General features: G+C 35.8%; 1 protein-coding gene across 2 annotated transcripts; it reads left to right on the top strand.

The window, feature by feature from the left end:
* Positions 1-2,220: 2,220 nt before the first annotated feature.
* On the top strand, positions 2,221-7,865 carry sdf4 (stromal cell derived factor 4). 2 transcript variants are annotated; one of them, XM_026241880.1, is made up of 7 exons: positions 2,221-2,559; positions 2,878-3,192; positions 3,639-3,775; positions 3,981-4,094; positions 4,192-4,350; positions 4,441-4,616; positions 6,335-7,865. In XM_026241880.1, exons 2-7 carry the CDS (start codon positions 2,885-2,887, stop codon positions 6,509-6,511), a joined length of 1,071 nt encoding a protein of 356 aa, XP_026097665.1. In that variant the 5' UTR covers positions 2,221-2,559; positions 2,878-2,884; the 3' UTR covers positions 6,512-7,865. The 2 variants fall into 2 exon arrangements, with proteins under 2 accessions (XP_026097665.1, XP_026097664.1); XM_026241879.1 differs by having other exon boundaries at positions 2,846-3,192.
* Positions 7,866-13,078: the final 5,213 nt, after the last annotated feature.

Raw genomic sequence — 13,078 nt, 5'->3', positions numbered from 1 at the left:
TCAGTAGTTGGCTACATTTAAATCAAAACGTATTGATCATTTACTAATTGTTTCAACTTCCAAACAGGTGTCCAGGGATTTTTAAATAAATATTTGGTTGCTGTTTAGTAGGATCATGATTTTCCATACCATTGCATGAATGACTACCTGACACACATATTGTTACATTTATGAATAAGAATCGAATGATTAAAATTAGTTGCTATGAAAACATGTGTCATCAGTTGTCTTTGTTTGCCATTATTGAGTCACTGTTGCCCTTTGTTACCAAACTCCAAGTAATTTAATTAGGATAAAATTATGAGTCATTTGCAAACTGTAACTTTAAAACTTATCTTCATCTGGGTGATCTGGGGATATGTGAATATTATATGTTAACTGGTTGCATATGTCAGATTTATTGCATGACTTGGACAGAAAAAAAGCTGCTTTCAAACACTGTCTAGGCTACTTAATCAGCAGAGTCGGAGAGTCTGAGAATGGTTAAGGGATAGATCAAATAGGCCAATTGATGAAGGTTTGCAACGAAATTTCATGCTCTCTTGTAAAAGCATTTTGTAGTATTTTTTCATTTAAAAAATACACCTATCTATTTTGATACACGGTATGGCTGCTGTATTTCGTAGTCGGTTTTGATACACTTAAGATTAAAGTATTTGGTATTTTATTTTAAAATACATTTTGATGTATCTTTCCCCAACCCTGCGCGTTTGTGTTTTTCTGTAACTGTTCGACATGCCCCTAAGAACCTAATGTGAGTTTGACAACATTCTTCAAAATCTAAACAAGTAAGGCCTACAGCAGATGGCCAGTCAGAGAAAAATCTGATATGAAAGGTAAACAGCCATCTTTATCTGTATACACTCCTGAACAAAATCTTAAGACCATGGGATGCATCGCAAGTTTTACACATTTTGCACTAGTGGATCATAACCGGGTTGTAAGTGCTGCTTCAAAATGACAAAAGAAAAAACAGGATCAAGAGACAAAAAAAAAAAAGAGAGTAGGCAATTTATTGAAAACTGCATTTAAAGTCAAACAGGCTGTTCATCAGCTGATCAAAAATGTTCTCAATGGGATTTAGATCAGGGGAACACGCAGGATGGTCCAAAAGAGCAACGTTATTCTCCTGGAAGAAGTCCTTTGTCAGGCGGGCGTTGTGAATTGCAGCGTTGTCCTGTTGAAAGACCCAGTCATTACCACACAGACGGGGGCCCTCGGTCAAGAGGGATGCCTGCTGCAACAGATCCACATAGCCAGTCGCCGTTTGACGCCCCTGCACAACCTGAAGCTCCATTTTCCCATTGAAGGAAAAAGCACCCCAGATCATGATGGAGCCTCCTCCACTGTGCCGCGTAGAAAACATCTCCTTGTCATGCCAGTAAAGTTGGAAGCCATCAGGACCATCCAGGTTAAATTTTTTCTCGTCAGAGAATAAAACTTTCTTCCACCTTTCAATGTCCCATGTTTGGTGCTCCCTTGCAAATTCCAAACGGGCAAGTTTGTGTCGTGGGAGGAGACGTGGCCTTTGAAGACGTTTTTTGTTCTTGAAGCCCTTCTCTAGCAGATGACATCTTATGGTTATTGGGCTGCAGTCAGCATCAGTAAGGGCCTTAATTTGGGTCGAGGATCGACCTGTGTCTTCACGGACAACCCGTCGGATCCTGCGGCTCAGTGCAGGTGAAATCTTTTTGGGTCTACCACTTGACTTTTTTGTCCCATAACTCTCAAGATTTTTTAAGAAATGTAAAATGACTCTGTCTTACTGCGTCCAACCTCGGCAGCGATGGCGCGTTGTGTGAGACCTTGCGTGTGCAGCTCAACAATCCTGCCACGTTCAAAAAGAGAAAGCCTTTTTGCTTTTGCCATCAGGAGATCTTGACAGTATGACTGCTTGAAGAACAATGACATGAAAGCCATATTTTTGTGCAGATTTGACCTTTTTATGGCTATGGTCTTAAACTTTTGATCAGCTGATGAACAGCCTGTTTGACTTTAAATGCAGTTTTCAATAAATTGCCTACTCTCTTTTTTTATATCTTTTGCTCCTGTTTCTTCTTTTGTCATTTTGAAGCAGCACTTACAACCCGGTTATGATCCACTAGTGCAAAATGTGTAAAATTTGCAAGCATCCCCTGGTCTTAAGATTTTGTTCAGGAGTGTATTTCATAGGCCTTTGGTCTGCTGGTACAGTAGATGGCGATATGTGCGTTATCCCTCACCTCATGTTTCACAAGAAGAAGACACGCGCTCGTGACAACGTTGCAATGTTTCTTTCCTAAATGCCTCTCGGGTGTCAGTCTGTGTGAATTACTGTGGTTATCGGTTTCTTCTGTATGTGTTTGTGTTTTATCTGAGTCCAGAGAGGGACGACGTCACGTTCAGGGCCATAAACCGCTCCAGTGACCAGCGTTTGGTCTCGAGTGACGACGTGTACAGGAACTGCGCGAGATGCGCTGCACATAGACAGACGCTCAAGGTGCTTCAGTACAGCAGGCCACTGACTCCTGGTCATTCATCTCATATTTTATTTTTGGAAAGTACCGTTCAAACGTATAGGTAGGTAGCTTGTTATTTATTTATTTCCGTTCATAAGTTATATCTTTATTCGTTTAGACAGATGTCGTCAAACATTATGTGCTGATTCATATTCAGTACTGAGTAGTATTGAGCTCGTACTAATAACGTTAAATTAATTGGTATAATTCTGTAAGTTAATCACGACCTAAAGAATTCTTTAAAAAGGCTTTACTGTAAATAAATAATCTTTCAGTAACCAACTGCACTGTGTTAGTTGAATATGTTGAAGTAGGCTTTAAATGTGATTTTATTTTAATTTTCATAGGATTTCTACATCTGTTTGTGACGTTCAAGCAGTAAAACTATGTCTAACCGGGGAAGACCTCAGCCTGGCCGCCTGTGCGCCTCAGCTTTGGCAGTATTTGTGATGCTGGCTTTGAATGTTCAGGCCAGGCCTGCAAATATATCGGCGTTAAAAGACAAACACCCCAACAGCAAAGAGGACAATGAGATCCTTCCTCCAGACCATCTGAACGGCGTGAAGATGGAAATGGACGGTCACCTCAATAAAGACTTTCATCAGGAGGTGTTTCTGGGGAAGGAGATGGAGGAGTTTGAGGAGGACTCGGAGCCCAGAAGGAACAGGAAGAAACTTATTGAAATTTTCACCAAGTAGGTGTACAGCTGTGACAACGCAGCCGTTTTCACACGATGTGCTTGGGTGTCATTCTAAAGGAATTTCTAGTTCAACCCAATGAACAGTGAGCAATTATAGTAAGCTGTGATGAAACGGAAGTTGTGAAACATCTTTTTTTCAGTATTGTGACATACATCTGAGCAAGCTTACAGTCAAAAGAGCAGGTTTTAAGAAGATAAAATTGTTGAAGTCCTGCATATATAGTCTGTTGTCTTTGTTGAAAGATTGACTAATGATATTTTGATTAAATTACAAGCTTATATATATATATATGTATATATATATGTTTACAATAAGACAGTAAATTTACATTTCATGCTTACTTTAAAAACAATCAAGCATATGCATGAAGCAAATGTTCCATTACTTAAAAAAAAGCACAGTTTTTAATAGTCTAATCAAACCTTTACTTTGTTTCTAGGGTGGATATTAATAAAGACAGGAGTGTCAGTGCTAAAGAAATGCAGCGCTGGATCATGGAGAAGACAGAAGAACATTTTCAGGAGGCCGTTAAAGAAAACAAGCTCAGTTTTCGTGCCGTGGACCCTGATGGGGATGGTAAGAGGATGTTGTTATTTAGACCCATGCCATTATAAAATTATATGTCAAATAGAGACATGTTGAATCAGATTTTAGTTAAAAATGTTTCCAATTGTTTTACTAGAGAAAATCATATGTAAATAATTTTTTACATCTGCAATGATGATTTCATAACACTTAACAATGGTCTTGGCTGCCAATTTCTCAAATTGCGCTTTCTCAGGACATGTGACTTGGGATGAATACCGTGTGAAGTTTTTGGCCAGTAAAGGTTTCAATGAAAAAGAAGTGGCTGAGAAGATCAAAAACAATGAAGAACTGAAAGTGGATGAAGAAAGTAAGTTGTAACGTAGAATATGCATTTGTCAGATATGGTCTAGTACTCCTAACAAAGCCATTTCTAACGATCTGAATAAAATATGGCCTGACTACAGCTCAGGAGGTTCTGGAGAGTTTGAAGGATCGCTGGTTCCAGGCAGATAACCCTCCAGCTGACCAACTGCTAAATGAAGAGGAGTTCCTCTCGTTCCTGCACCCGGAGCACAGCAGAGGCATGCTGAGATACATGGTCAAGGAGATCGTCCGAGATCTTGGTAATCTTAATTTTATGCCTAAGAAATGCCAACCCAAATTCATTGGATTCTTAATTATAAGCGAACCCTATACGTATGTTTCCTAAACAGATCAAGATGGAGATGGAAAGTTGACTCTTGCTGAATTTATCTCCCTCCCCATGGGAACTGTGGAGAATCAGCAGGCCCAAGACATCGATGACGACTGGGTTCGTGAAAGGAAGAAGGAGTTTGAAGAAGTCATTGATGCTAACCATGATATGATCGTAACCATGGAAGAACTGGAGGTTGGTCCTCTTTTATCAGTGCTGTTAAAGGAACATCACACATTTATAGCATATAATTTTAATGAATATCTGTCCCTTACTGCAGGGGCGATTCTAGGATTTTTTCAACTGGGGGACACAAGAGGGGCCACGATTAATACAGAGGGGCCAATCTTGTGTTGTTTGAACTGTATATCCAAATCATTTCAAGAGTTCAGTAACCTTTAAAATCAGTAATAAACAGTGATACCCTATTATATTTTAATAGCAGTTATTCACTGCTCTAAATTAAAAAAAAATCTAATACAATTTGTATTAACTTTTCACTTTACAAAAGTGAAAGAAAAACTGTAATAAATAAAATTATCCAATGTATGAATAGTGTACAACTCACAAATAATAATAATATAATTTATTTATAATAGCCTTATATAATATATATATAATAGCCTTATTTATATAAATGCAGAATAACATTAATAATTCATAGAAATAAATACACAATTAATTAATTAATATAACTAATATAAATTTAATATAATTTCATTATGTTTTTGTTTATTATCCACATCCCATTCAATTGGCATAGCAGCAGTTGCAGTAAATTTGCATTGATGAATAAACAAAATCTACTTATGTCAAGGCTAATTAATCTTGAGCATATTGATTTAAAAATATCATATATCCATACTTTGTTAGAAAGCTACTTGTTCAAAAAGGTAGCTTTAATTTAACATGTAAAATATGTGGATCGTATAAAACAGTTTAGAATAGCTTAATTAGTCCAGTGTTATTTTAGTATTAGTTATTTATTTTGCTGTTTAATCATGCATTAAATAATTATGTATGATTTTTTTTGAGAATGTTTCTGGGTGTCATCAAATGACGTTGTGTCAATAACTTCTGTGAAGGGAGGGAGAGAGAGCTAGAGAGAGAGCTTTCCAGGGTGCAGACAGCAATCGCGGAGCACCATGGTGATTTAGAACGTGATTTAGAAAAATAAAGACCTATATGTGTATTTTGGACTTTCATTCACCACAAGTCTGAAAGAAGACATGTTACTGAAGACAAACGGCCCCAAATCTCAAAATTGACCAGTAAAAAAAACGATGTTTTTGCATGTGTCTCACGCATATAGACTTTAAAAAAAAAAGTCTCAAGTGTGGAGCGTTAGATAAACATCATACGATTTGTTTCGTCACCTCACTTGAGTGAAAAAAGTCGCTAATCGACTGCATGATTCAATAATGACTTTATTAGAATTGCTATTATAGTTTTTTTTAAACCATTGCTTTAAATTGCGTTGTTGCCTATATAGGCACGTTCGGCCGAAAAAAAAAAAGTAGGCTAAATCGTAACGCAGTAAACCCCTTTTACATTCAGCATCAGAGGAGCATAGTAAATATAATAACATCGTCATCGAACCTGGTCTGTCTAACACCGAAAGACGTTAACGTTAGTACCAAACACTTCTTGCACTGCAACAACTCGCTAATCGAAAAACATAAGCTATTTAAAATAGGTGCTTTTTTCGTTGGAAAACAGCTGCTCGCTATTCTTGGTCCTCGTTGAGAAGCATCGCGATGCAATCATGAGTTATTTACTAAACTGTAAGATCATAATTTGAATTTGTGAGTGACAGACAAGTAGAAGGGTGGGGGCACACTGGGGGGCCAGTGCCCCCATGGCCCCTCCCCTGGCTACGCCACTGCCTTACTGATATCCCTTCTTTCCCACAGGAATACATGGACCCTATGAATGAGTACAACGCCCTGAATGAAGCCAAGCAGATGATTGCTGTGGCAGATGAGAACCAAAACCACAACCTGGAACTAGAGGAGATCCTGAAATACAGCGAGTACTTCACTGGCAGCAAACTCATGGACTATGCCCGTAACGTACATGAGGAGTTCTAAGACGTCTCCTCGAGTCTTTATGAATAATAATAGCATGTAATATATCCCTAAAGTGTCAAAAGGATGGACTTTGCTTGCTTCCCAGACTGGGATGAACAAGTGCATTCGGACATGTTTGTATGTGTACAAAACCTCAAGCCACAAAACCTTCTGTAATGTTGCAATGCGCAGATATGGCATGTTATTAAGAGTTTGCTTTCGTAATGTCATAGATTTCCATTTGAGCCCCATAAAGTTCCATACAAATAATTTTAGACACTTTGTCACTTTCATCAGGTTTTTGAGTGTTGATAATTAAGAGAAATGTCTGTATATGAGGAATTGGTGAGGGGAAAGATTGTTTTCAACATGAAGGTGGAATTTCTAAAAAAGAAAAAAATAGATTATTGTAAATACTGTAGTTTTTTGGAGTGCCATAATATATAAATATATTCACATTTTGGGTGGGTTGCTTTTGACAGGGTTTGAGCTTCCTGAAATGTGTTATTTCCAAAGAGGACGAGCCAGCAAAAGGATTTAGGGTGGTAATTTTGTGAAAACTGTCACATATTGTAACTAGACTATACATAGCACTTCTATTTGAGATCTCATCATTAAATGCAGTGGAAAAAGTCTAGTTTAGAAATCATATTAACTGGGATAATTAATCCGTCCAGTTGTGACCTATTTTCACATTAAAGCATTTTTAAGAAGCCCATTATGTCATAATTGTATATAGCTTGCATATTATTATATTTAATTACTTTTAAGAATTTGGTTCACCCTGTTGCCTCAATAGCCTCCTTTAGTCAAATGTTAGTTAGTATAACAGAGCATCTTACACTGAAATGATTTGAGAGGAATTATATTATTAGGAACTATAAATGACCCTTTTTGAAATTGCTATTAAAAATGGAAGGACCGATACATTCTGTATCTGAGAATAAAGTTTTATTAAAATACACATTTGCCTCATGAGATTGGGCATGAAATTAGTTCTATTAACTGTGTGTATATAATTGGGTGTTGGTGGTGATAATTTTTGAGCATGCTTTGGTAATAGTTTAATATAAACATTTTATTTTGCTATGAATTATTAACTGGCTTTTTGGATTCATTTGTTTTGTTATTAAATTCTATTGTGTGTTTATTGGATGTTAAAATATGAGCTGCTAATGTGTTCAGAATTATCCTTGTTCATTGACTGATCATATATTACATTCATCCTGTGGAAAGTAACTGCTTAAGTAAAAAAAAAAAAAACAGTGATGTTAAATGCTGTTACATTATATAATACACATTATAATATACAAACCCGATTCCAAAAAAGTTGGGACACTGTACAAATTGTGAATAAAAACAGAATGCAATGATGTGGAAGTTTCAAATTTCAATATTTTATTCAGAATACAACATAGATGACATATCAAATGTTCAAACTGAGAAAAATGCATAATTTTAAGGGAAAAATGCATAATTTTAAGGGAAAAATAAGTTTATTTAAAATTTCATGGCATCAACACATCTCAAAAAAAGTTAGGACAAGGCCATGTTTACCACTGTGTGGCATCCCCTTTTCTTTTTATATAAGTCTGCAAACGTCTGGGGACTGAGGACACAAGTTTACAGTACCCGGATCCTTCTTCTACGCAGCCATGATGTTGTAATGATGCAGTATGTGGTCTGTCATTGTCATGTTGGAAAATGCAAGGTCTTCCCTGAAAGAGATGACGTCTGGATGGGAGCATATGTTGTTATAAAACTTGGATATCCTTTCAGCATTGATGGTGCCTTCCCAGATGTGTAAGCTTCCCATGCCACACGCACTCATGCAACCCCATACCATCAGAGATTCAGGCTTTTGAACGGAGCGTTGATAACAACTTGGGTTGTCCTTGTCCTCTTTAGTCCGGATGACATGGCGTCCCAGTTTTCCAAAAAGAACTTTTTCAAATTTTGATTCATCTGACCACAGAACAGTTTTCCACTTTGCACATTCCATTTTAAATGAGCCTTGGCCCAGAGAAAACATCTGAACTTCTGGATCATGTTAAGATATGGCTTCTTTTTTGACCTATAGAGTTTAAGCCGGCAACGGGTGAATGGGACGGTGGATTGTGTTCGCCGACAATGTTTTCTGGAAGTATTCCTGAGCCCATGTTGTGATTTCCATTACAGTAGCATTCCTGTATGTGATGCAGTGCCGTCTTAGGGCCCGAAGATCACGGATGATATTATGCACTGTAGATGATAACTTCAAACTCTGCTCTTTTTCTCTGAGAAACTCCTTTCTGAGATTGCTCCACTATTTTTTCGCAGGAGCATTTTGGGAATTGGTGATCCTCTGCCCATCTTGACTTCTGAGAGAGACTGCCACTCTGAGAGGCTCTTTTTCTACCCAATCATGTTGCCAATTGACCTAATAAGTTGCATATTGCTCCTCCAGCTGTTCCGAATATGTATGTTTAACTTTTCCAGCCACTTATTGTTACCTGTCCCAACATTTTTGGAATGTGTAGCTCTCATGAAATCCAAACTGAGCCAATATTTGGTATGACATTTCAAAATGTTTCACTTTCAACATTTGATATGTTATCAATATTCTATTGTGAATAAAAAATAAGTTGATTAAATGTATTAATTATTCCACTCCTTTTTTACTCACAATTTGTAAAGTGTCCCAACTTTTTTGGAATCGGGTTTGAATGATACTGTTATTCTGCGTTTATGCTATTTATAATCAATGCATGAAATCTAAATTACCTTTTAAATTACTTTGATTAAAAGACAGTTGTGAAGACTAATAACATTTAAACTTTCCTGTCATTTAAAACACATTTCAGATTGTGTAAGTAACAATCATTTTATTATTATTATTATTAACCACATATTTCAAATAAATGCTGTTACTTTGAACTTCATATTCAAAGAATTTTGAAAAAAATGGAAATGAAAAAGAATACGAACCAGCAAAAAAGTTTTCCAAAACTGATAATAATAAGGGCCATTAAACTAATTTGTAATATCTGAGCACCAAATCAGCACATTAAAATGATTTATGAACATGAACATCATCTATATAATCCGTTATATGGTCTTGCTGAGATATTAATTCGACAATGGCTATTTTCTTGGTTTGTTGTATAGTTCTTATTGACATTTTTGTCTGGTTCAGTTCCTGTTTGGGAACATGCAAAGCAGATCTCATCCTGTTAAAACTGAAATTTAAAATAATAATAATTAGAGTTGATTTTAAAATTGTTGATTAATACATTAAATGTATATATTTTTACAGGATACTTTGTAAAATAGAAAGTAAACTGCATTTATTTTATTTATTATTTATTATTACTATACTTACCTCAAACATTTTACTAGTATATCTAATATAGAAACTAGTATAGAAATTCTGCATTTTTAAACTTGCATTTGGCATAGTATAACTGTGAATATCAATTGGCTATTATTAAGATAAATTGATTGCTATGTTTTGAATTAAAACGCCTTTTCAATGACTAAATATACATATTGAAAACACATAAAACTGCTCATAGAACTACTTTGTAAATCTTTACTCAATAACTTTTCTATAATTTTTCAGTTTTTAGTGTAACCACAAGGAGGCAATAAAGCGTCAAAAATCATAGACTGCTGGTATGAGCATGATATGAGCCTCTGAACGCTAAGACCCTAATAAATATTATTACATGTTCAACACATGCCTTGCAAAATCCAGTTTACCGCCAGCTATTATTTGTGTTCACCTTAAAATTTATGCACAGCAGCAAGAATTTTTGCAAGCTTGACACATGCATGTCATTTCAACGCTCAATGCATCTAATGAGCATCCAGCTGGCAGTCTTTAAATTATTAAATGAAGTAAGAGTCTCTTTTCTATCCGATAAATAAAACCGTCCCAAATGCTGAAGTTCTAGCAGAGCCCTACTATAGGGTGTGGCATTGTGTAAAGAGCAGACAGACGGGTTTCAAGTACTGTGCTGGTAGAGAGAGAGAGAGGCTTTTTTTCACTGCTAGAGACTGTTATGTAAGGAGGCAGAGTCTTCCCACCTCCCCTCTCTGTTTTTGTTTTTCTCAATGAGCCAGGCTCTCCCTGACGCAGGCCCCTGCGCCTGTCCACTAGGCCCCTTTCCTGGAAACAGAGCCTGGCAGGGGCCACTCAGGGGCAGGTTTCGGGGAGAGAGAGAGAGAGAGAGTGATTGTGGGAGGGGGTCTCCTTCCCCTTCCTGCAAATCACATGGCTCCAGACTTGAGTCTGAGCCTTACAGACACCTCAGATTTGGTCAATCTGGGCACAGTTCTTGATGAGCATATGTGTTTGGGTCATTGAGTGCATGGACCATAAGTCACGGAGGGTGGGGGACTCTAGGCAGGATTAAGTAGTTTATATCCTGTTCACTGATTATTGATATGTACCAAGAGCCTGAAGACTAAATGAATCCTTAAGATATCTCAGCACTGAAAAATCTCATGTTCTTATGTTGCAATTCGATAGACTGGTTTACGTGCATCTTTTTAAAAAATATATTTAATTTACAATTATTATATTTAATGCAAGAGAAGTGTTATTAAATTTACCTGTATTATTAGTTCTTTATATTATTATACTAAAATTTAATAGAAAACATCAGTTGTTTTAAATAATTACAATTTTGTAATGTTTTTGAAAATGCTAACCAAGAATATATTTATTTGGTCAATTATACAGTATAAATAGTAATACTGTGAACTACTATTACAATTTTAAACAACTGTTTCACATTTTTTATAGTTTAAAATATAAGTTATTCCTGGTAAAGCTGAATTACTTCAGTATTCAGTGTCACATGACCCTTCAGAAATTATTTAGAACTTAATCGTCAATTATTACTGTTGCTCAGTTATTAAATTTTCTTCATATTCTTAATGTGAAAAACATGTTTATTTCTACTTAATATGTTTGTGGAAAACATAAAAAAAAATTCAAGATTCTTTGTAAAATAGAAAGTAAACTGAAAGTACATTTTTAATACTCTATACTTCTATACTTCAAACTTTTTAATAGTATATCATGGCTTGTTTCAGCATTTATAATAAGAAATGTTTCTTGAGCATCAAATTAGCATATCAGAATGATTTCTGAATCATGTGACAATGAAGACTGAAGTAATGGCTGCTGAAAATTCAGCTTCATCGTCATAAATACATTTTTGAAATATATTAAGATTAACTGTTTTTTTTTCTTCTTCAGTTTTTTAGATAAAATAAATTCTGTCTTTGTGAGCATAACAAACTTCTTTTTTAAAAAAAAATGACTTCCAGCTTTTGAATGGTAGAATATATAATTATAATAAACTGAAAACATCAGGGCCCGTATTCATAAAAAATCTTGTGATAGTGCAAAGAGGTGCTCCTAGCAACAAAATTCTTAAAAAATTATTTGAAATGCGGATGTTTCCACTTAAAATTAAAGAAAAGATTCTAGTAAAGAAAAAAATAATTTCAGAACCCTTAAACAAGGTTTTAAGAACCAAAATTGTTAGGAGTACGGACAAGACTTTAAGAGTTTTAAGAGTTTCTTTAGCAGTGGAGAAAATGTACGAAACATGAAGAGGAAGAAATGTGTTGCACAATGCAAGACAGTGAGTTTATAAGATTGTGCAGGGATCATGTTTGTGACCAACTTTATTAGAGACAAGCTAACATCTCCAACATCATGCAGGGATGCCATAGTGCAGGAAATGAAAGTAATCACTACATTAACTACAGGTACATTAACATATTTGGCAACTGGATAAATGCAACTATGCAGCAGTGATGATTTGGGTCTATAACGACAACCTTCTGTCACAACCTTCTATAAGCAAGTGATCACACAAACAATTACCTTATTTTGTCACTCTTCATTTCCTATCAAATATATACATGTGTGTACATATATATATATATATATATATATATATATATATATATATATATATATATATATATATATATATATATATATACACACACTCATATATAAAGTGTGTGTGTGTGTGTGTGTGTGTGTGTGTGTGTGTGTGTGTGTGTGTGTGTGAGAGAGAGAGAGATAACGTAAGAGTATGGTAAAACGGGAAAAATTTCAAAGTAAAGGCTTATAATAGTCCCTACATTTAAAAGTGGTCTTTTATTTCCTTCTTGGACAACCAACCAATCATAATCTGCCAAAGACTGTTTCATACCTAGCAACGGGGTCAGCCACGCCTCCTCACTAAGATAAAAGTTTTTGTCTTTTCATCGCTTCGTTTTTTTCTTTCATCGAGTTGCTCCCAGATTGATCCCGAATCACTCTTAAGCTTAGACTCCTACATAGAAATGGTTAAGCTCAAATAGGCTTTTTCTTAGAGGAATCTTAGAAGCTTTAGGAATACGGCCCCTGATTAGTATGTTGAAGAGCTTGATAGTTTTCTTGTTTGCTTGTCTAGAAATGTACACCACAGATACTTGAGTTTTAAGGAACAGGTTCTAATTTCGCTCCCTCCTTGTTCAAGGCACCAATCCAGAATTGTAACCTTATAAAAACACAGCAATTAGGTTGCCCTTTTGGGT

The sequence above is a fragment of the Carassius auratus genome, unplaced genomic scaffold, assembly GCF_003368295.1.
Source record: "Carassius auratus strain Wakin unplaced genomic scaffold, ASM336829v1 scaf_tig00000254, whole genome shotgun sequence".
In the NCBI taxonomy this organism is placed as follows: Eukaryota; Metazoa; Chordata; class Actinopteri; order Cypriniformes; family Cyprinidae; genus Carassius; species Carassius auratus.
This window is presented reverse-complemented; position numbering and strand designations above follow the sequence as displayed.

Coding starts and splice junctions, on each gene's coding strand:
- sdf4 (XM_026241880.1), top strand. CDS start 2,885: ATGTCTAACCGGGGAAGACCTCAGCCTGGCCGCCTGTGCGCCTCAGCT. Junction 3,776..3,980: donor CGTGGACCCTGATGGGGATG/GTAAGAGGATGT, acceptor GCGCTTTCTCAG/GACATGTGACTTGGGATGAA. Junction 4,351..4,440: donor GGAGATCGTCCGAGATCTTG/GTAATCTTAATT, acceptor TTTCCTAAACAG/ATCAAGATGGAGATGGAAAG.